General features: G+C 39.4%; 1 gene segment (V, D, J or C); it reads right to left on the bottom strand.

Annotated features, from left to right (window-relative positions):
* Positions 1-1,867: 1,867 nt before the first annotated feature.
* Positions 1,868-23,332, bottom strand: LOC136170674 (T cell receptor gamma constant 2-like). The segment is given in 8 exon segments: positions 1,868-2,010; positions 4,350-4,400; positions 4,692-4,739; positions 5,057-5,116; positions 8,868-9,197; positions 12,762-12,825; positions 22,801-23,111; positions 23,254-23,332. Coding segments are annotated over 8 exon segments (1,050 nt in total).
* Positions 23,333-23,561: the final 229 nt, after the last annotated feature.

Here is a 23,561-nt window from a genome sequence, read left to right as displayed (position 1 = left end):
TTACTCCTTGGAAGAAAAGTTATGACCAACCTAGATAGCATATTAAAAAGCAGCGACATTACTTTGCCAACAAAGGTCCATCTGGTCAAGGCTATGGTTTTTCCAGTGGTCATGTTTGGATGTGAGAGTTGGACTATAAAGAAAGCTGAGTGCAGAAGAATTGATGCTTTTGAACTGTGGTGTTGGAGAAGACTCTTGAGAGTCCCTTGGACTGCAAGGAGATCCAATCAGTCAATCCTAAAGGAGATCAGTCCTGGGTGTTCATTGGAAGGACTGATGCTGAAGCTGAAACTCCAATACTTTGTCCACCTGATGTGAAGAGCTGACTCATTTCAAAAGACCCTGATGCTGGGAAAGATTGAGGGCAGGAGGAGAAAGGGACGACAGAGGATGAGATGGTTGGATGGCATCACTGACTCAATTAACATTGGTTTGAGTAAATTCCGGGAGTTTGTGATGGACAGGGAGGCCTGGCGTGCTGCGGTTCATGGAGTCGCAAAGAGTCGACACAGCTGAGCGACTGAACCGAACTGAACTGAACCTGTAAGCTGTGGACTCTAACTGTTCCTTCCTCCAAGCGTTCTGAGATGATTAATGGGGTTCCTGACGAATGGTAGAAACCGAGTCCCTACTCCATCTGTATCTAATCTCTCTGTGGGAAGTAAGTTTTGAAATGAGTATCAGTGCATTTGTGTGTGTGTGGAATCTATGATTTCCGCAGTAGAGCTACCACCAGTAGATGCTAATGTTATTGAGGACTTGCATGGATGAAGCATCGTTAACTCATTTACTCATTTACCCTTTGGGGTCACAAAGACTTGGACATGACTGAGCGACTAAGCACCGCATGAGATTACCAACTTCGATCCCACTTTACAGTAAACTGAGCACCGGGCACTGTGACTTCTTCACACAGATGAGGAAATGATGGCCCAGGGAGTTCACATCACTGCCTGAGGCCACACGGATGCTAATACAGACCCAGGGTTCAACCCCAGACCCTTGGGAGTCATAGTCTGTGTGCTTCCCCCTCCACCGAATGACCTGGTGCTGGAGCAGTTCTCACGGGGTCAATGTGAGGATCAGGACGCAGTGCTTGTGAGACACTGGTACAACCTGAGCACACACGCTGCAAGGCACGGTGGTGTCACCCTGTCACCATCAGAGCATCCCAAACCAATCTGTCTGAATCCGGTGGCTTGGAAAGAGAAGGACCCTGGGCACCTTCGTTTGGCCGTGGCTCCCCTTGGAACCAGTGCCCCAAAGAAAGCACCGTAGCCACCGTTTCAGGGAAAGACTTAGAAATGTGGCATTGACCATTATTACAACCATGCAGAATTTGATAGCTCAGTTGTCATGATGTTTCTTACCTTGGTCAGAGTTCATGAAATTCAAGTACACACAGACAAATATGTGGACTTTTCATTTATTTTTTAACTTATTGTGCCTAATATAATAAAGAATGTACAGGGTTCAAGTAGCAAAGCTGGCTGCCCCAGGATGTGTAACAGGGAGGGTCAAGACCTTGGTCTTGGGGAAGATGCTGAGGGAGGAGATGGGGAGCTGCCTGCTTTGTGCACCCTGGAGGCATGAGGACTCAGGGTGGAAGAAGCTGATGGGGTTGAATACAGTGGTGGGAGAGGTTCCCCTGGACCTGCGCTGGGCCTTGCTCCCTGAGTAATAGCAGAATTCCTTGTTACAGAGTAGAACTGTCTGTTTGCCCAGTGTTTGAAAAACTGTTACACAATAATGACATAATAGGGGAAAAAACACATATGCACTGAGATAACCCAAATCCAAAAAGCAAGCAGAGAATTTCAGCAACAATAGATGATCAAGGAAAGCTGACTCCTTCGGGGACCCTCTGTCACGAGTTCTTCCCGTCACAGCAGATGCCTGTTCTCCGAAACACACAAGACGTGGTGATGATAAAGTAGACCGCACTCTTGAGGAGGAGGAGGAGGTAGGTGTAATAGGCAGAGGTGTTCATGAGCTGCAGCTGCAGAGTATCTAGGAGAAATCATTTGATTAGTTCCCCGTTCTTTTGAAAGGTCAGTACACAGTAATGGGAGGAGGTCATAATTATTTCTGATGACCTACTGTGAAGTGATACCCCTGCACCACCAAACCCCAAAGAAAACAAGTATAAGCACCATGAGCACCGCCACTCCCAGGACAATTCAGAATCCAGTTGGCAATTCAAGTCAATCAACAACCTCAGCTAAATTCACTAGAATCTTCCAAAATATTTAAAAAAAAAAATACAATGTTGTGTTTTTAAAGAATGAGTCCAAAGGGAAAAATATTTGCGACAAATAGCATTTAGCACTTTTTTTGCCCCCTTCCCACATCTCTGAGTAATAATAACAGGTTATATTCATTAATGACTAATCAAATATCAAACACTTATTTTGAGAGCTTTGCATGCAAAATTCTACTCTTAATTTAAGCTTTAAGATAACCTACAAAATTATTGGGCTTCCCTGGAGGCTCAGATGGTAAACAATCCACCTGCAATGCAGGACACCTGGGTTCAGTCCCTGGGTTGGGAAGATCCCCTGGAGGAGGGCATGGCAGCCCACTCCAGTATTCTTGTCTGGAGAATCCCAGTGGAGAAAGGAACCTGGTGGACTACAGTCCCTGGGGTCACAAAGAGTTGGAACATGACTGAATGACTAAGCACAGCAGAGCATGAGACTATTATTTTCAATCACATTTTACAAAAAACTGAGCGCAGAGAAAAATAATTTGCCTGAGGTCACACAAGTATCAGAAACCACATTTCAATGCCAGCAACATGACTTTGAAGAACACATTCTTAGCTGCTCTCTAATCCTGAGACTCCATGTGCAATTGACACGCTAGACATCAAAGTTAAGCATAAATATCAAGTCCAATTGCTGATTTGGGAGGATCTGAGCCATTACATGTTGTGCATCAGTGAGGTTTCTAAGAAGGATACAAGTCATGGAAATCTGGTTGTGATACAGTGTAGTGGGCAGAAGGCTTTGGTAAAGAGAACATTTTATCAAATGGAAGAAGGTCTTTAGTCCAAAATTCCTGAAACATCAGGAGCTCATGCCTCACTCACCTGTCTGTCTTAAATGTCTACCACCATGGCTGTGATGTTATAGGATAATTGCACTTATTTGTCTTTGACGTTTTGCAAGAAATATATGCTGTCAAAAAAACAATTAACAGCACTAGTGATGGGCCTGACTTGGCTACTCAATTAATCTCAAGACTGAGTTTCTTCTCGTGGAAATTTCTCTTTCCCACACCTCATCTTCAGAGAGTCAGAACTCCAGAATCACTAGCATTTGGTATGGAAATGATCTCAGGAGGTGACCTGCTCATAACTTACTCTCCTAGGTCAGGTCAGGTATTAGCTGAGTTCTGGGGCCCTGATAGTTGGAATGGAGGAGGGATCAGCAGGGGTAGAGCCAGGGATTCTAAATGCACTTGTAACCTTCATGTAGGGAGAAGGGGCCACCAACCGGTACTGATTCTGTGCCAGCTAACTGGATACCCTATTGGAGACACTTCACATATGTGATCTTATATCTCCAATAACTGAGTTCAGTCTATTGTTTCCAACTGGCATATGAGGGCAGTATTGCTCAGAAATGTACATAATTTACCCATTTTTCATGAAGCTAATAATAGAACTGGGGACTGTGATATTTGGAAGCCCATGCACTTAACACCCCTGCCCATGGGTTCATCCTGTCTCAGGATCTTGGTTTTGGGATTCTTGCTCTATGTCTACCTCTTAGAGGAGGAATAGAGAACTGAGTAAGTTGTGTGAACCATTGATTCAGATGGACTAAGTTGAATCCCCAGATCTAGCTGTGTGACTTTGTACAAAGGACTGAACTAATTTTGGCACATTGCCCTGATTGTAAAATGTTGAGAAAATATTGTACCACCTCATAGGAGTGGTTATGAGGAGCGAACAGAGTATACGTGAAAGATGCAGCAATACACTTTGTGTATATCAAGCTCTCTGTGTTAGTTCATGTATTAGATGCAAACAAGGGCTAAAACTCAAATGTCTAGAAGCAACTTGATATCACATTTCTCTATTCACTACAAACAAAAGCTACACAAGTGAGTGAAGCCCACTGTTGAAATAATTCAGAACCTATCATTGCATCCTCAAAACTCCAAAACCAACATTTACTGTGCTAAGATGACTCTTAGGGAATGATGGATTTACTTAAAATATGATGCCATCCATTCTGCAATATCCAGACTTTCTGGCTTTCTATCTTAAACCAAAGAAGTTTGGAAGTTAAGTTTATTTAGAGGGGAAAAGGGCTGTAACAAGACACAAAAGCAAAACTTACTGCTTTCATCTTTCAGACACACTTTTGTAGAATTATGATCAGCAGTGACTTCTAGAAGAAAGGAGAGCTAGTATTAATCAATTGTATTGTCAATTGTTCATATCTATTATTAGACAGTGGCACATATGTGATTAAGTACATGTGTGTTAATATATATGTATATATAAGGTAAAATTTGCTACCACAAATAGGAGAGATACTCTGATTAAATGTATGAACTCCACAATTTCAGGAATAATTGCTTTTTCCTACCATTAAGCAGGGAAGTTCAAGAGGTAATTTGATCAGGAGGGAAAAAAATGCTGTAAGATTTCGTAAAGGCAAACATAGGCAAAAACTTACCGCTTTCATCTTTCAGACAAACTTTTTTAGAACCAGTACCGGTAACTTCTAGAAACAATGGAAGCAAGTATTAATCAATTGTCTTTGCCCATTATTTTACAATGTGTACATGTGTATGTAAATGTATGTAAATATATACACAGATACATATGTGTGTGTCTGTGTATATATAAATATATATATATGTATATAATCTGCTGACAGTGAGACAGTAGAGAAAATCATTAAAACTATGACAATGAGCCCCACAATTCCAGTAATTAGTCTTTTGTACTTTTAGCCAGAGAAGTGCAAAAGATAAATAGATTAGAAAGGAAATAAAAGACTAAAGCATGACATAAAGGCAGTCATCTACAAACACTTACCGCTTTCATGGTTTAAACAGTCACTGGGAGACTCCGTGGTAGGGACAATTGAGCTGACAACTACAAGAAATGAAAAAAAGTATTAGTCATTTATTTGCGCCCATTATTTGGCATTGTATATGTTTATATATGTGTTATTGCAATATATATATATGTATATAGATAGATAATCTGCTGAGAGAAACAGTTATTAAAAATATGAGTCATACAGTTCCAAAACTAGTTGGTCTGAATCCGTGTAATTCATAGATTTCATTTGCATATGGTTTTCTACACATGGAAATGTTGAAGTTCATGAAGGCTACATTTTACCATAACTGGAGGGTAATACCCAATAGCATCTTATTTTCCTTCTGTATTCATAGCTCCTAGCTCAATGCTTACCACAAAGTAGGTGTTGGAGAAATATTTGTTGCAAAGACAAGTAATCAGGAAAAGTGGCTGCTCCATGACTTCAGCACCCACTGCCAAGATGAAGAATTGCTACCAAATCAAGTCATTCGAAGTTAGAGTCCTCAAGGGAATCCCACATTTGAAGGAGTTAGGCTAAAGCATATTTCCCATCAAGCAAAAGAAAGCAGCTGAAGCTTTCCAAAGCACACACATCCTCAGTATCCTTGGCTCATGGACATTATTTTTCTGTAGTTGTGGGGCTTATGGGCATAATCAAAGCAATATTAATAAGGTTAATAGCTGAGTGACTGTAACTGGGCCAGGCACTCACTTAACTCTTCACTGCATTATCTTCTTTAATCCTCCAGTGACACTGGAGTGATTTGTGTTTTGGAGCATTCCGTGTTACAAAGGAGGAAGTAAGAATTAGAGGGTAACTGGCGAAGAGTTGTATCTGATACCAGTGGTGGCAGAGACAGCATTCAAAGGATGGTTGTTGGGGATTAAATGAGACAGAGCAATGGAGTGTACTCTAAAAATAAGCCTTAGAAAGAGAAATTAACCTATGCAAAGACAACAGAATTCCACCATTGTGGACATTAAAAACATCTTCTCGAAAAAAAAAAAAAAAGAAACATCAAGTGAAAACACTGGGAAAAAAAAAATCTTCTCTTCTAGAGATCTTAATTATTCTTAACAATGACCTTTTTATTACAGGAACTCAGCATTTCTTTCCAGGGGTAAAAAAAAAAAAAAAGATCAAATCACATTTTAAGTTATCTGACTTGATAAAACTTGAAGTGAGAATTTTATTCATGAGTAATGTCAAATGCAAATACAACCATATTGGTACAAAATTTTTTTAAAAGATCATGGACTGTTGGATGGAGGAAAACAGTCACAGAAGTTGTTTGGTTTATCGCTTTTCTCCTGGATGGGTTCATGTCCACATGGATACAGTCTGGTATACCTTTTATGCCCTCAACAAGATCTTTTTTTCACTATAATCTAAAACTTGGATTTGAGGTATAAATGCTTTGGAGTAAATCCCAAGAATGAAAATACAAGTAGAATCATGTTTTGATGTTAAAATATCCTCAAGAACTGACTTTCATAAGTCCCTTTCTTTCCTTATAATGATTTTATTCATTAAAAGGTAAATAGGGGCTTCCCTGGTGGCTCAGTGGTAAAGGATCTGCCTGCCAGTGCAGGAAGCATAGGTTTGATCCCTGATCTGAGAGGATCCCACACACCATAGAGCAACTAAGCCCATGTGCCACAACTACTGAGCCTGTATTCAAGAGCCTGGGAGCTGCAACTCCTGAGCCCATGAGCCACAACTACTGAAGCCCACAAGCCCTAGAGCCCATGCTCGGCAACAAGAGAAACCACTGCAGTGAGAAGCCCATGCACTGCAACTAGAGAAAAGCCCATGCAGCAATGAAGAACCAGCACAGCAAAATACAAAATAAATACATTTTAAAAATTATTAAAAGATAAACAAACTTCTTATTACCATGCATTGATTGAGGTAGAAACAATAAAGAAACAAATTTTTGTAATAAACTTCATGTGTTTATGGTAAGTTCAATTTCTCAGTAAAGGCTGGTTGAAAACTAGGACGGGATTAATTGTATTTCTCTTCAAAATCATTTCATCAGTCTGTACGCCCCTGTTATATTCTTAGCTTTTATCAAAAACAAAAAGCTTCTAAGAAACAACATTAGAAATCTGCTATAGAACAACATTAGCAGAAATGCCCTCATTAGTTTTACTGCCATTAGAACCCCTTGCAAAGCATTTGTTTCAAAAATTGTTTCAGGTAAAACACACTATGAACTGGAGCTTCTCTCCAATATGGTAATTGTCACAGGGACTCATTTTTTCCTGATTACAAGAAAAATTAAAACCTATTAGGACAATCAGAGTTGTGGATACATTAGACTAAACTTAGCAAATTTGCTTCCTCTCTATTTATAAGAGTAACAATTTAGGGCTGTTTTTGTATTCTTACTTTTAATTAGTTTTAGGAAAGGATACAAATAGATTTGATGAATATGAGAATAAATACATCTATGTCATGCTTTGGAACGTTTTCTCTGGTGCTATACTATTTGCTCTTCATCACAGCCCCATGGCAAAGCCAAGGCAAGTGTTCAAACCTAATTTGATCATTGGACAAACTGAGGATCAGGGAAGAGACAGGCTTGCTTCAGAAATTCAGACTGGTGCCCAGTAAAAGTCTGTGTACATTTGATTAAGTATGTGGTTTCCACTGCTTAAAAAGGGCTTCCTAACCACAGGGAAAGGCACAGAAATGATTCCTAATTAGGGACACTCTGGGGCGTTTGGTCTGCCAGGTGAATACTGCGGACTTTCAGTCCAGAATCCTGTGAGTTACAGGACCACCGCCAAGGCCAACACACTTCAAGCCCTCTGCCCGACATCTGCACCACAGGGTCTCCTTTGGGACACCTTGCCTGAATCACGAGTAACCCTGACTGATTAAGAAACAAATATATTCTCTTGACTAGTGCATCCTTCTGGGAGAGTAATTCACCTGAGTGTGTTCATCCACACTCCCTCCAGGCCTGGCACGTGCTAGGGCTGCAATGAGAGTTTATGAGAAGCATTTTCCAATGGCAAGAAATTCATTCTTTATGTAGAATGAGAGTAAGTCTATATACTTTAGCCTCACCCCATCTCTAATTACAAAATTTTAGCTTATCTTAGGGTGGTATGGAAATTCCCTGATAGTTCAGTTGGTAAAGAATCTGCCTGAAAAGCAGGAGACCCTGGTTTGATTCCTGGGTTGGGAAGATCCAGTATAAAATACAAATTTCAAAAACCCAAAAACATAATAAAACCCCAGGAGTCTAATTATTCTACTTTTTGTTGAACTGCAATCTGCCTCCATCATACAAACACAGTTTTATCCTTTAATAACTCATTGTTTTGGAAGGGTACCTTGAGTAAAGAAGGATCAAATTGACACTGACTTTATTTGCTGAGTAGAACATTCTAGAAAGATGCATACATATTCTTATTTCCTGATCAGCCAAAGTCATCCACAGTGGAGATTTGTTATGTGCTAAGTTGCTAGATACTTTCACAGATGTTGTTTCCTTAAATCCATACAACAACTTTAAGAAACATCACTATGATCTTAATATTTTAGAAGATGAAACCAAATCTGAAAAGGTTAAGTAAAATTTTTTTCATATTTATGTATCAAAGCCTATCCCACTTTAATTCTATGGGGGAGATAGCAGAACATTTGTGCTACCATTAAACAAAACATCATTTTATAAAGACATTTGTTTGTTTTTCATTAATGCTTATTAATGTATTTTATTAATTGGTGTATTTTATTTGAAAAACAGTGTTCTGGAGGTTATATTTATGTTTATTCACATACCTTCATTTATTGAAGGAAAAAGAATCTCTTGATTAATTCCTCGTATATTTCTCTCGTGTTTGACAACACATATATGTTCTTTATCCATGGAGTTTTCAGCCACAGTCAGCCAGTTGAACTTCATGTATGTGTCAGTGGTCTTCACGGTATTTCCCTTCTGGGAAGGCAGAGCTCTGTTCCCATCCTTTTCTTTCCAGTAAACCTCAATAATATCAGGGAAAAATTTCTCCAGAAGACAAAGATATGTTCCAGTCTTACTGTGGTTGATTTCAGCAATTGAAGGAAGAAAAATAGTGGGCTTGGGTGAAATGTCTGTAGCAAGGTTTCTATCTGCGGGGGAAAATAAAATATAATTAAAAAGAATCATTAGAGCAACACCAACATTTTGAGGTTTGGAAAAACCTAGCAAGTAATAAGGCTTCCCAGGTAGCCCAGTGGAAAACAATCCACTGCCAATGCAGGAGACACAAGAGATGTGGATTCAATCCCTGGGTTGGGATGATCCCCTGGAGAAGGAAATAGCAACCCACTCCAGTATTCTTGCCTGGAAATTTTCATGGACAGAGGAGCCTGGCAGGCTACAGTCCACGGGGTAGCAAATAGTCGGACATAAGTGAATGACTGAGGACAGCACAGCGAGTGGTAAAAGAAAGGCATCACTGGACCAGTGCTCACCATGGCCTCTCATCCACAATAGATTGTCAGATGCTTATTTTTGCTCTTATCTTTGATGGAAAGAAAAGTTCAAGACTTCATGTAACTTGCCCAAAGTCACAGCTATTAAGTAATAAAGCTAGATTATACTTTGACCTTCATTTTTCTTCATTTGTAAAGATGGCATATGACCTTTAAATACCCCATGTAAATACCCCGTATCAAGGCTTCCAAAATTCATGAATACATTTATTGTTTTGTCAGCTTATTTTTTTTTGGTTTTTTGATCATACTATGCAGCATGCCGTATCTTAGTTCCTGCACCATGGATTGAACCTGTGCCTCCAACAGTAGAAGTGCAAGGTCCCAACTGCTGGACTGCCAGAGAAATCCCGATAAAAAAAAATCTCTTTTGCCCCATCATAGTGGAGCCTCTTTTGCAGTGGATGGGTGGGTTGTGAGAATGGAGATGGAGGAGGAGACCAGGTAACTGATGGTTTCTCTGTCTGTGAGAATCTTTGATGCCTCCTACACTACTTCCCTTTCCCATCTTGTCTTATGTTATAACTTATGCTTTCTTTGGCCAAATGACACATTCTCATGTTCTGAAACTCTGTGGAAACTCATTCTTCATTTAACTGATTCTGGGATGCACCATATTTATTTTATTCCCCACAAAAATAAACCAGAGAAGTTTATCATTTTTAAAAAGTGATATGCAGTTGCTTTTTAAAATGGAGTCAGAGTCCACAGGTACGTGACAATGTATGAAGTTAACTCTTCTCTCCGAATGTGGGTCCCATGCCCAATTCTGAAGTGCTGGGATTCTCTTTATTTTTTATTCTATATAACCTCTCAATTTTACATCTGAACCACTCCAGATTTTTTAGTAGAGCAGTACATTATTTACAGTGCCTTGAATGTGGAAGCAAGATAGCTATATTTCTAAAACTTCCATTTAAAATGTATAATTAATCCCAAACCCCTAATTTGGGATTAATAGATAACACAATACTATATATAAAATAAACAAAACAATAAGCGCCTACTGTATAGCACAGGGAACTATATCCAATATCTTGTAGTAACCTTGCAATAATGGAAAAGAACCTGAAAAAGACTATACACACACAGACACACACACAAACACGCACACACACACAGACACACAATGTAACTGAATCACTTTGCTATACACCTGAAACTCACCCAATGTTGTAAATCAACTATACTTCCATTTTTAAAAAAGTATTATTTTCAGAAGAGCTTCCCCGGTGGCTCAGCGGTAAACAATTTGCCTGCAATGCAGGAGACGCAGGAAAAGTAGGGGCGATTCCTGGGTTGGGAAGATCCCCTGTAGCAGGAAATGGTAACCCACTCCAGTATTATTGCCTGGAGCATCCCATGGACAGAGGAGCCTCGTGAACTACCGTCCATGGGTCGCAAAGAGTCAGGCATGACTGAAGCAACCGACCACACATTATTTTCAGAAATGCTCTTACCCTAAGCTTATCAAGTAATACATTTATGAGAATTTTGTTTCAATTCAGAAAGTGTTCACCAAAAGCACATTTTATTTTGGAATTTCTTCTTAAGTTTTGTCTTCAGTAATAATACATAATATTTTGACTCTCAGTGTCCCCCCTTAATTTGTACCTACTCTATAAGGCTGCTGAACTGCTTTGGACCACCACTATTTGCTGTTTTTCCACCTACTGAAGAAAGTGTATATCCCAACCAGGAATTGAACCTATGCCCCCCTGCACTAGAAGGCGGAATCTTAACCATTGAACCAGCAGAGAAGCCCCTCATTGGGAAATATCTTAAGAAAAGAAAAATTGGACTTTTCCCATGAGAAGAAAAAAATTATTAAGAATTTCTGCCTGTGCAGCAAAGCTCCTGGTTTTACTAAGTCAGTATACAGACAGTGTTGATTTTTCACTCATGCTGTAAATATAGTTGGATCTTAATGTGCTTAATTTAATGTTATACATCTTCCTTTAAGGACAAGTAGTATTTTATTCATTATCATAGCAAGACACTGTGTATTTCTCCAACCACATACTATGTTGCTATTAACGTGTTCTCTTTTATTCTTCTAATTTTTCTTTTATAAATTAGATAATTAGAACTATTTCATTTTTAAATAGCAGTTTCAAATTCATGATATTTCCCTCTATATTTGACTTCACTTCTTGATCACTTTCTTTATAAATTAAAACTTTTTTCTGATAAATATGAGCATGAAGCCCAAGCTTATTGACTATATATTTTAGAGCCAATAAATATTGTTGTTAGAAATGATACCAATTAAGCTAAAGGATTAAGATTTAAACCACATAGAACAACAAGACATATTAAAAAATACATTTTAATCTAATTTTTCTTGCCAAGTAGACAAGAACCTGCTAAAGAGAGATAAATCCCCCCCAATTCAATTTTGTGTGTGTGTGAGTGGACAGTAAGATAACTTTTCATTTGAGAAGTCAGAAGTGCAGCTGCATTCTCTGAAGAATGTCAGTTCTGTCAACAGTTTTGCAAAAAACTCTCTCTCCTGGATGCCATTTTCACTTTATATTTGAATAAAAACCTATCCAGCACCTATGAGGTGTTAGCCAGTGTGCTAAGTACTTTATTCACATTATCTCATTCAATTCTCCTATTACCCCTGGTGAATATATGCTGTTATCCTATCCTATGGATTAGGAGACTGAGGCCAGAGAATCACCCCCATGTTCACATAAGTAGTTAGTGGTGGGTCGGAAGCTCCAGGTCAGCCTGACTTGAAAGTCCATGTTTTTTGAAAATACACCTTCAGCATCAGAAAAGGAAACGTGTCAACTCACAAAACTTAGCTGTAATGACAAACTTCAGCCTGGGCCAAACACTTTCATGACTATTACATATAATACATTATTGTTTAGCTTAGTTGCTGAGTCACGTCAGACTCTTGCGACTCCATGGACAGTAGCCCGCCAGGCCCCTCTGTCCATGGGATTTTCCAGGCAAGAATGCCACATGGGCCCTTTACTGAAGTCCACATGGATACAAAGCCAAATCCTATTACAATATTTGTGCAGTGTTGTCTACACGCGCCTTTACTATATGGATTTGTTGTAAAATCTCTTCTAAATCTAATCCCCAACCACATACCCATTATTTGCGACTTCCATTCACATTTAATTGTTCCTCACTTTCCCTCTATTACCTTGGAAAAAAAATGCATTCTCTGATACCTACCTGTGACGACAAGTTTTGTTCCAACATTGAAGTTTTTTACGTAATTATTACACAGTGATTCAGGCTGTATCAAAAACTTGAGACTAATTTAGCTTCACTGATTCCTTCAAATTCTAGTGGAATTATGATTGCTTGGAATTCAAGACACCAGGATTCTAGTCCTAGTTCATTTTGCTCCTAACAAGTTCTGGGGTTGAACAAATCAAATAAGTTAAAGCCTTAGAAGCTTCATTTATTTGTAGAAGATGATATTACTGTTAAGTCAATTGAACATCCTTATCACTGCTGCAGTGAGATCAAAACAAAACAAGAACTGAAGACTGATTTGAATAAAAATAATATGAAGATAAGATACTATAAAAGTTGCTATATTATCATTAACATTATTATTAGCATTTTTATTTCTGATAATTGTGTGGTCCAACATGACATTTTAATAGCATAGGACCAAACTTTGCATACTCTGATAAGAATTCAGTGTTTGGGGTTTGCAATTAGATTTGTAGCAACTAATGACTTGTTTGTTTTACTCTATGCTGTATATGTCTAGAGCTCTCAAAACCATCATCATAGCTTTTCACATACCCAATTAATAGGCAATCATTTGTTTATTCTTATTTGCTGTATTTCCACGTTTAAGAAAGTCAAAGAGAACATTGGCTGAAGCAGTCAGTACATGGAACTTCTTCACTGATGTTGTCCAAAATAAAAGGCATTTTTTCTCCCATTAACAGCACATCTACTGGCATTCCAAGCTTTTACCCAAAATTTCAGCCTCAAACTGACTTCTACCTAACTTATGCCCAAAGTTCAATTTGCAACTCTGGGCACTGTACCTTAGGACAGAATGACTAAGAGAAATGGCCTGGTCCAAATGAAGATGCCTGGTCCTCAAATCCTCCTATTGTCCCCTTGGATCACTAAAACATGCCTAATATCACTGCCTAACCTTACCTGCTGAGGGTCACCACCCGTGGATGACATTAAATGTTGCAGGACGTAGCATTGATGTACTGGGAGTATAAATGTATTTGTTTAAAGACCATTTCTTCCATTTTATAAAATGGATACTGAAGGCAATATCCCCTTTTAATTATTTATTTTGCAATGTCCACTTTTTACTTCATTTTCCTCTTAAAAACTCCCGCATTGAAATTCTTTTCTAATTTTGGAGGGAAAAGTATATCATATTTGAAAATTTGGTGTGTTTACCAGTTAACAAAAAGTATGTATTCCACTACAATTTTTTCTTCTTTCTTATTTCTTTTTCTTACTTGCCTCTTTTGTATTGAGATAGAACTGACACATATTCTGAATATTTAATAAATGCATATTCAATATGACTTACATGATCTTTTCGGCATAAAGAGAGGTCATTTCAGTGCCATCATTAAAAGCAAAAGCATTGTTTTCACATATAAGTAGCAATACAAAGTATAAAAGAAAGAAAGTGAAAGTGAAGTCACTCAGTCATGTCCGACTCTTTGCGACCCCATAGACTGTAGCCTGCCACAGACTGTAGCCTACAGGCTTCTCCATCCATGGGATTTTCCAGGCAAGAGTACCGGAGTTGCCATTTCCCTATGCACTATGACAATACTGTAGTTAACTGAAGGATCCAGGTCAGATTACAGAGAGTAAATATTCAGGATATAAAAACATGACTTAATGTTTCTAATATCATGCAGTGGTCCAGTCCACTTACTTCAGAATAAACAAGTTTCTGTGTGAATGTGAAAGTCACTCAGTGATGTCCAGCTCTTTGCGATCCTATGGACTATGCAATCAATGGAATTCTCTAGGCCAGAATACTCAAGTGGGTAGCCTTTCCTTCTCCAGGGGATCTTCCCAACCCTGGGATCGAACCCAGGTCTCTTGCATTGCAAGCAGATTCGTTACCAGCTGAGCCACAAAGGAATCCCTTTTGGATCCCAAACTTTGCCAACAGTAACTAGTCATGTGACTTACAGCATTTAAGTGAACTTCTCTAAACCTCAGTTTCCTTATCTATGAAATGAGAATGAAAGGATTCTTGTTGAGGAAAAGATAAGGCATTGAAATACTTATCATGGTGCCTGGCCCTCAGTAAATATAGCTAATATTGATTAATATTAAAATTCTCTTTAATGGGATGGTATTGAGGCATTTTATCAGTCTTCCACCAAACAAAAGGTGTAGATTTTACAAGCAATAACTATTACATTGGGCTTCCTTGGTGGCTGAGTGTTAAAGAGTCTGCCTGCCAATGTAGGCAACATGAGTTCGATCCCTGAGTCAGGAAGATCCCCTGGAGAAAGAAATGGCAACCCACTCCAATATTATTGCCTGGGAAATCCCATGGATGAAAGAGTCTGGCAGGCTACATTTCATGGGGTCACAAAGGAGCCAGACATGACCTAATGACTCAACAACAACAACAACTATTTAATCAATTAAGAAAGGAAACAAGTTCATCAAGGTGTCCTGCCAGCCACAAATCATAGAACATGGGTCCCTATTAAGCCAGAATTTCAAACACTTTTCCACCACAATAGAAATGGTTTGAGTGTTATCCTTGTTCTGTCATGCTCACACTTTTATCTCAAGCACCCAAAACAGAAACAATTCAATAAATATTTGCTGAGAGAATGAAAGAGCAAATGAGGATATGTAACCATGCACACCATTTTCATGGACTTTGGAGCTGAAATGACTTGAGCTGACAAACTTGTCCATATCCAGGAAATTTATGGTTGATTCATGTTGAGGTTTGAAAGAAAACAGCAAAATTCTGTAAAGCAATTATTCTTCAGTTTTAAAAGATTAATTAATTTAAAAAAGAGATCCAATAGCACAAGTTTTAAAGAATATCAGCCTACCTCTAAGAAGCTAGAGTAACAAGAAGTGAGATTTATCAAAGTTCTATAGTCGTTTACTATAGAATCTTTTTGCACTGCTATTAGGGATGAGGTGAAAACCTATAATATTTGTTTTACAAGTTATTAGGAGAATGGAGAAGTTTTATCTCAAACTCTAGAGAAGAGCTAATTAAGAGAAGAGTAACTCACTTAATAGACCATCTACAAGAAAAGGAACCTGACCAAAAACTTACACTAACACAATAAGGAACATGATAAAGGCATAAAAATATTGGAATATAAATGAAACAATAAAACTGAGTCCTCGGAATATTTTATTATCTAGCCTGAGCCTATTCTCTGTGTGTGTGTTTTCTAGAAGAAAAATTTCAACTGCTTACAAACAGAGAAAATAAACCATTTCCAAAGTAGTTTAGTTTCCATATACAGTGACCAGTAGCTGAAAAATTGTTGTTTGTATTCTGAGCCCAAGAATGTGGCAGTCACATAAGGAGGAATCCTAAATTACTTTTCTCTAAAAAGCATCTATCAGAAATTTCTTGGCTATCCAGGGGTTAGGATTTGGCATTTTCACTACCATGGTCTTGGGTTTGATCTCTGATCAGGAAACTAAGATCCCACAAGCCCCCAAAATAAAATGAAAAGCATCTGTTAGTCTTTCATGACCAAGGTAAAAAACAGAAAAACTTTACTTACCATGGGGAGTTATTATGAGCCTAGTTCTTTTTCCAAATATCTTTGTTCATTCTGAGCCATTTACCCCGGTTGAAGCTCCTACAATAATCTCAGCCTTCACCTACCTTCATGACATGACTAGCAGTTAAAAACTTTGTACTGGCAATTTAATTTTCTGGGTTCTTTTGGAAGTCCTTGAACATAGGTTTTGTGGTATTTGATGTTTTATTAGTTTTCATCAGGTAAATGGACCCAAATATCTGCTTTCCACAGAGGAGAGATCCTTGAAAACACTGATAACAGATGAAAAGCGTAAAAACAGGAAAAGAACACATCATCGGCACAAAACAGTTAGTTACTGGCCTTTCTAAATTTCCAGGAATAGTATTCAAAGAATTAAGACTTTTTTTTTCCAGGTGTTCAGCTCTGTTGAAACTGCTTAGAGTTTACATCAAAGGAAAGGCCCTTCTGTTTCCACAAACACCAGGGCTGCTCCATTAGCAATTTAGGAATATTTCTGAAAAAAGGAAACTCTTCAGTAACTTAAAATGCAAATATGCCAACACAAGTATACTTGAGAAATGTGAACAAAGTTCTCCATTTGTTGAGTAACGTAATTCTTTACCACACCAATGCAAGATGAGAAAATATCTCCTATGATGACTTACTATTTTTCCTAGAATAAAGGAAGAAATTTGTAGAACTCTATCTGCTTTGAGATTAGATTCCTTACTGAAACTAAAACTTTAAAACAATATCCATTTCTCTGATATGTTGAAAGAAGACTCTTAGAGGCTGTTCTGTAATCTCAAGCCACTCACCTTAGATCAGGAGAAAAAGAAATAGCCAGAAGCAACTGACTGCTTCTCTGAGCAGAGATGAACAGTCCATCTGCCAGAATCCAGACAGGCCTGGCCCTGAGATTCCCATGTCCATGCAGATCCACCCAGCCCTGGCCTGAGGCCCGTGAGCACTCAATGCCACTGCCCTGAGGATGAAAGTAAGAGGAGATCATGGTGAGCAGCTGTCCACTCATAGCACCCAACACAATAGAAAAGGATGAGAGACCTGGATGAAAACCATATTTAAAAAGGAGTCCTTTTTTAAAGGGCTTCCCTGGTGGATCACACAGTAAAGAATCTGCCTGTGATGCAGGAGACCTGGGTTTGATCCCTGAGTTGGGAAGATCTGGAGGAGGGAACAGCAACCCACTCCAGTATTCTTGCCTGGAGAATCCCCATGGAAAAAGGAGCCTGGCGGGCTACAGTCCATGGGGTTGCAGAGTTGAACATGTCTGAGTAACTAAGCACATCTCATCTCATCTCATTTTTTAAAATTGAGAATTCTGGGTTATTAGTACTTGGGGCTGACATATACTCTTTGCATCTATTATAGACATGAGTGATGCCCACTCATCTCCTTTATGACATCTTGTCTTCTGTTTTTCCTTATTCTAAGACCATGTGCAGAATTGTCAGAAGCTTTAGGAGTTGTCTGTATTCCAAGACCTATGAAGGATTTAAGTAGTAAAATGTAAAAGAACAGGTAAACAGTTATAAAATCTTTGATTATGTTTACAAAATAATACAAGGCCATATGAAGAAAACACTATAGGATTTTACTAAAGGGCTGAGAAAAAACTGCATGAATTGACTGTAATTCCAATCAGAGTTAAGACAAACTTTATTTGTTGTTGTTGTATGTTGTAAGAATTGGGGTTGAGCTAATTATGTTGTAAGAATTTTGAAACATAAATGAAACAAAAGTCCTACACAAAACACTCCAAGCATATATTAATGTAAAAATATGATAAGGAATTTTTAAATTGTAGGGAAATGAGAGATTATTTTAAAACTGGCTTTGAGCTACTGATCATTTGTTGGGAGAACAAAAATAGCTCTTTATCAAATACCATATAAATTTGTTGCTGTTGTTTGTTGGGGTCCTTTAATGGGCCGGAACCTGGTCGTCCGGAGTCAACTATGAGAAAGTGAAAGAAGCAAAGAGGCTAATATTCCCTGGGTTACGCAGCCGGCTTTCACGCTCCAGGGAATCAGCCAGAAATAGAGAGAGAGAGAGAGAGAGAGAGAAAGAAAGAAAGACACGGGGACAAAAGCTCTGATGGAACAAGGGTGCTTTATTGAATTCTGTAAGAATAATATATATACCACAATACAAGGTAGCTTCTTCAGATGAAAATCAAGAGACCAGACTTTACAAGTTACCAAGGAAGCAAGGAGCAAGAGGCCATAAGGCCAAAACGCGATCCATATCAAAAGAGGGTCATAAATAATCCCTTTTGCCAAATGGAAAAGCCAATGAAGGAAATCCTATGCAAGCATCCCATCTCTTTGATCTCCATCCTGGGAGAGGCTTGCCTGCTCCTCTTGCACCTAAATGGACTGATAAGGAACAGAGGGCTCAAGAGAGATAGGAAACAGCACACAGGAATCCTACTATTAAACATTCCCTGACAGTTGTTCAGTTACTAAGTCATGTTAGACTCTTTGCAACCCCATGGACTACAGCACACCAGGCTCTTCTGACCTCCGCTATGTCCCAGAGTTTGCTCAAACTCATGTACATTGAGTCAGTGTTGCTATCTAAACATCTCATCCTTTGCTGCCCCTACTCCTTTGTCTTCAATCTTTCCCAGCATTGGGTTCTTTTCCAATTAGTCAGCTCTTTGCATCAGGTGGCCAAAGTATTGGAGGTTCAGCTTCAGTATCAGTCCTTCCAATGAAGATTCAGGGTTGATTTCCTTTAGTATTGACTGGGTTGATCTCCTTGCTGTCCAAGTGACTGCTCAAGACACTTCTCAAGTGTCTTCTCTAGCACCACAATTCGAAAGCATCGATTCTTGGGCACTCAACCTTATTTATGATCCAACTGTCACATCCATACATGACTACTAGAAAAATTACAGCTTTGACTATACAGATTTTGTTGGCAAAGTGATGTCTCTGCTTTTTAATATGCTATCTGGGTTAGTCATAGTTTTCTTTCCAAGTAGCAAGTGTTTTTTAATTTCATAGCTAAAGTGACAGTCTGCAGTAATTTTGGGGTCCAAAAAAATAAATTCTGTCACTGCTTCCACTTTTTCTCCTTTTATTTGCCATGAAGTAACGGGACCAGATGCCATGATCTTTATTTTTTTAATGTTGAAAAAGCCAGATTTTTCACTCTCCTCTTTCACCCTCATCAAGAGACTCTCTAGATTCTCTTCACTTTGTGTCATTAGAGTAGAATCATGTGCATACCTGAGGCTGTGTTGGTGATTCTCCCAGCAGTCTTGATTCCAGCTTGTGCTTCATCCAGCCTGGCATTTCCCAGGATGTACTCTGCATATAAGTTAAATAAGCAGGGTGACAATATACAGCCTTGTCATACTCCTTTATTAATTTTGAAATAGTCAGTTGTTCCATGTCCAGTTCTAACTCTTGCTTCTTGACCTGCATACATGTTTCTCAAGAGACAGGTCTGGTATTCCCATCTCTTTGAGAATTTTCCACAGTTTGTTGTGATCCACACAAAGGCTTTAGCATAGTCAATGAAGCAGAAGTAGATGTTTTCCTAGAATTCTCCTGCTTTCTCTATGATCTGAAGAATGTTGGCAACTTGATCTCTCGTTCCTCTACCTTTTCTAAACCTAGCCTATACACCCAAAAGTATTAGGTTTATATTAAAAAGCATCTAGAAAAGTGAGCTAGAAGGAACAAGTAGGAGACTGTTTGGATCTTTGGGTAGAGAAACTTGGAATGAGAAGATGGAAAGAGACATCTTTGGCTTTCCAGGTGACTCAGCGGTAAAGAATCTACCTGCCAATGCAGGAGATGTGGGTTTGATCCCTGGGTTGGGAAGACTCCCTGGAGAAGAAAATAGCAACCCACTCCAGTATTCTTGCCTGGGAAATCCCATGGACAGAGGAACCTGGCAGGCTACAGTCCATGGGGTTGCAAAGAGTTGGATGTGACTTAATGACCAAACATTAGGAGACCTCAATACTTAATATTTAATTTTTGATGATGTGGTGGGAAGTGTTCCTTCCTCTTTGATAGTTTTGGAATATTTTGAGACAGAAGTTATTTTCTAAATATTAGGTAGAATTAATCTTAGAAGCTGTCTGGTCCTAGACTTTTGTTTTTGGAATGCTTTTGATTACTGATGCAGTTTCATTTCTGATAGTGTATTTATATTTTCTGTTTCTTCCTGGTTAAGTGTAGAGATTTTACATTTCTAGGAATTTATCCATTTATTCTAGGTTGTCTGTTTTCTTGCATGGCATATGATTATTTGTAGTAATGTCTTATCCTTTGTATTTTGATGGTGTCAATAGCAATTTCTTCTATTTCATGTCAAATTTTGCATATTTGAGATTTCTCTCTTTTTAACTTGATAAATTTGTTTTTCCAATTTGTCTTTTCAAAAAACCAGTTCTTAATATCACTGATATTTTCTGTTTTTTTTTTTTTTTTTAGGCTCTATTTTGTTTCTATCTGCTCTGATCTTTATTATTCTTTCCTTCTACTTACTTTTAGGTTTGATTGTTCTTCTTTTCTCTAGTTCTTTTAGGTGTTAGTTTAGGCTGTTTATTCAGGTTGTTCTTGTCCCCTGAGGTAGGCTTGTATCACTATAAACCTCTCTCTTAGAACTGCTTTTGCTGTGTGCCACAGATTTTTATGGTGTTCTTCTATTTTTGGACTTCCCTAATAGCTCAGTTGGAAAAGAAGCCATCTGCAAAGCAGGAGACCCTGGTTCGATTCCTAAGTCAGGAAGATCCACTGGAGAAGGGATAGGCTACCCACTCCAGTCTTCCTGGGCTTCTCTTGTGGCTCAGCTGGTAAAGGATCCACCCACACTGTAGGAGACCTGGATTTGATCCCTGGGTTGGGAAGATCCCCCGGAGAAGGGAAAAGCTACCCACCTGGACAATTCCATGGACTGCATAGTCCATGGAGTTGCAAAGAGTTAGACATGACTGAGCGACTTTCGCTTCACTCACTTCCAGTTTTATTGTCTTCAAGTATTTTTTATTTTCTCTGATTTCTTTGGTCACACACGGGTTGTGTATAGCATACCTTTTATCCTACACAAGGCTGTGACTGTGTTTCTTGTGTGTGCACAGTGACTGCCACCTCTAGCTGTGCCTTGGAGAAACTGGCCTGTATAAGCAGATGGAGAGTGGAAGAGGAGAGAGAGAACAAGGACCCCGTGAGCACAGGAAAAAGTAATTATCACTACGTGATGATGAAAAACAGTGGTGTAATGATGTATTTGTCAGTAATTGGGGAAGAAACTGGATCTCCATATTAAGATTGCTACCTTACACAGAAATTGAAATCACAGCAGATCAAAGAAACAAATGTGCGAACAAAATCTTACCACCACTGGAAAAATCTGAATTAAAATATATTTAATGCTTCAGACTGTCCTAAAGCTGCAAGTAGTTAAACCATGTGGTTGCTGATCAGTTCAAGTTCAGTTTAGTTGCTCAGTCATGTCCAACTCTTTGCAACCCCACGGACTGCAGCACGCCAGGCTTCCCTGTCCATCACCAACTCCCAGAGCATGCTGAGCAGTATAGCAAGTTAAAGTTGGTGCATTTACTAGCCAATCCCATCTTCCGTGCAGTCACAGAAGGGGAAGGACCTGAAGCTTTGACTTGTGGTTGTGCAGTTATCAGAGACAAATATGATGACCTGTGAGAGCAGCAGTGCCCAGGGGTGCAATAAGAGAGGAGGGGCTTCCTGGTCAGGAGGAAGCTCACAAGCCCTCTTCTAGGATGCATTCCTGAGTTAGGCTGGGAAGTGGCCCATTTCAAAGGGAGACATAGCACTTTATCTGTTACCAGACAGACCAGTTTCAGCTGTGAGCTGAACTTCAAAAGCGGGTGTAAGTAGAATACCATGGTTGGCTTACTGAACAATCACTTTTTTCCTACACTTTCACTATGTCAGTCTTGCCCTAGTTGGTTATATGAGGAAAATATCTATTTGTCCATAAGAGAGATCAGATACCAGCTTGAGGTTTAGGAAGTCTCAAGTTTTCATTCCATCGTTTCTTATTTTTCATATTCCTGAATAATGAAGATGCACCATCCCCAGCCATTTTCTCTGGACAATGATGGAATTAATGATTCCATATTCCATTTTGCTCTTCTAAATGTGTCTCCTAAGAGATCAATCCTAGATGCCCTGTTTGTCCTAAAGAAAAAATTATATGAACTCTACCAGTTCCTAGGAGAGTGAGGATATGCTGCCTGCTAGATTGCTTGCTTACAGTCTGGGGATGAAGGTCTGTTTTCAGGAAAAACTATGGCTGTTGTGGAGAGGGAGGAGGTGGCTGTGGAATATATAGCTTCGGAAATGGGCATTGAGCTCAGGGTTTCTCTTTGTTCAGAGTAAAGAAAATTTGGGGGAAGAAGTGAGGCAGGGGTTGTTACCAGAGCTGCACTTGGCAGCCACAAGCAGAATTTCCAGTGCAGCGTACAGGAAGTCTGAACCAACGTGCTTATCCCAGACAGCACAGTAGTACATGCCAGAATCACTGTGTTCCAGATTTAGGATTGCAAATCTATAGCTCCTTCCTGAGCTTTTATAAACACTGTATTTTGCTTTGTTGGTTCCTGATTCGAACTCAATCTTTGAGTAGTAGGCATCGTAGTAGAAAAGGCGTCGGGGAGCCATCCCCTCCTGTTGTTTGTACAGGTGGATATATGTGGCATCTTGTGTAAGATCGCAAGTGAAAGAAGCAGTCTCCCAAATCTTACTAGTGACTGACATCTGGGCCCCTTTCGCGTTGGAAGATACCAGAGTGACTGCAATGGGAAAAGCAACAAAAAATAATGATGAAGAGGAAACACCAGTTTCTTAGTATGACCCTTCCCTGCCCCCACCAATGCCCCCACCAATGCCACAAAATTCAGAAAAATCCACGGAGCATCCAGGCAACACACTTACCAAGAGCCAGGAAAACCAAAGGCAGCACTAGGGCCCGCAACATGCCTGGGGCAGTGAGCTAGACTGGGGTTCTCAGCAGATGTGACAGGCAGAGGAGTCAAGGAGGATCTTTCTTAAAAACCACCAGGCTAAGCCCAGAGGGGGTGGTGTCGGAAGAGGCCTGGGGTGGAGCTGCGCCTCTCTGTATCAACCTTTTTCTTGAGGACCCCCCTGTGGCAGGCTGGGAACACCTCCCCCATCCAGGAGAAGAGACGCCTGAGCACTGAGAGCTCAGAACTGCAAAGAGAGGGATCAGATTGGGATCTGGG

The sequence above is a fragment of the Muntiacus reevesi genome, chromosome 6 (assembly GCF_963930625.1).
Source record: "Muntiacus reevesi chromosome 6, mMunRee1.1, whole genome shotgun sequence".
NCBI lineage: Eukaryota > Metazoa > Chordata > Mammalia > Artiodactyla > Cervidae > Muntiacus > Muntiacus reevesi.
The sequence above is the reverse complement of the archived record's forward strand: the minus strand, read 5'-3'. Positions and strand labels throughout refer to the sequence as shown.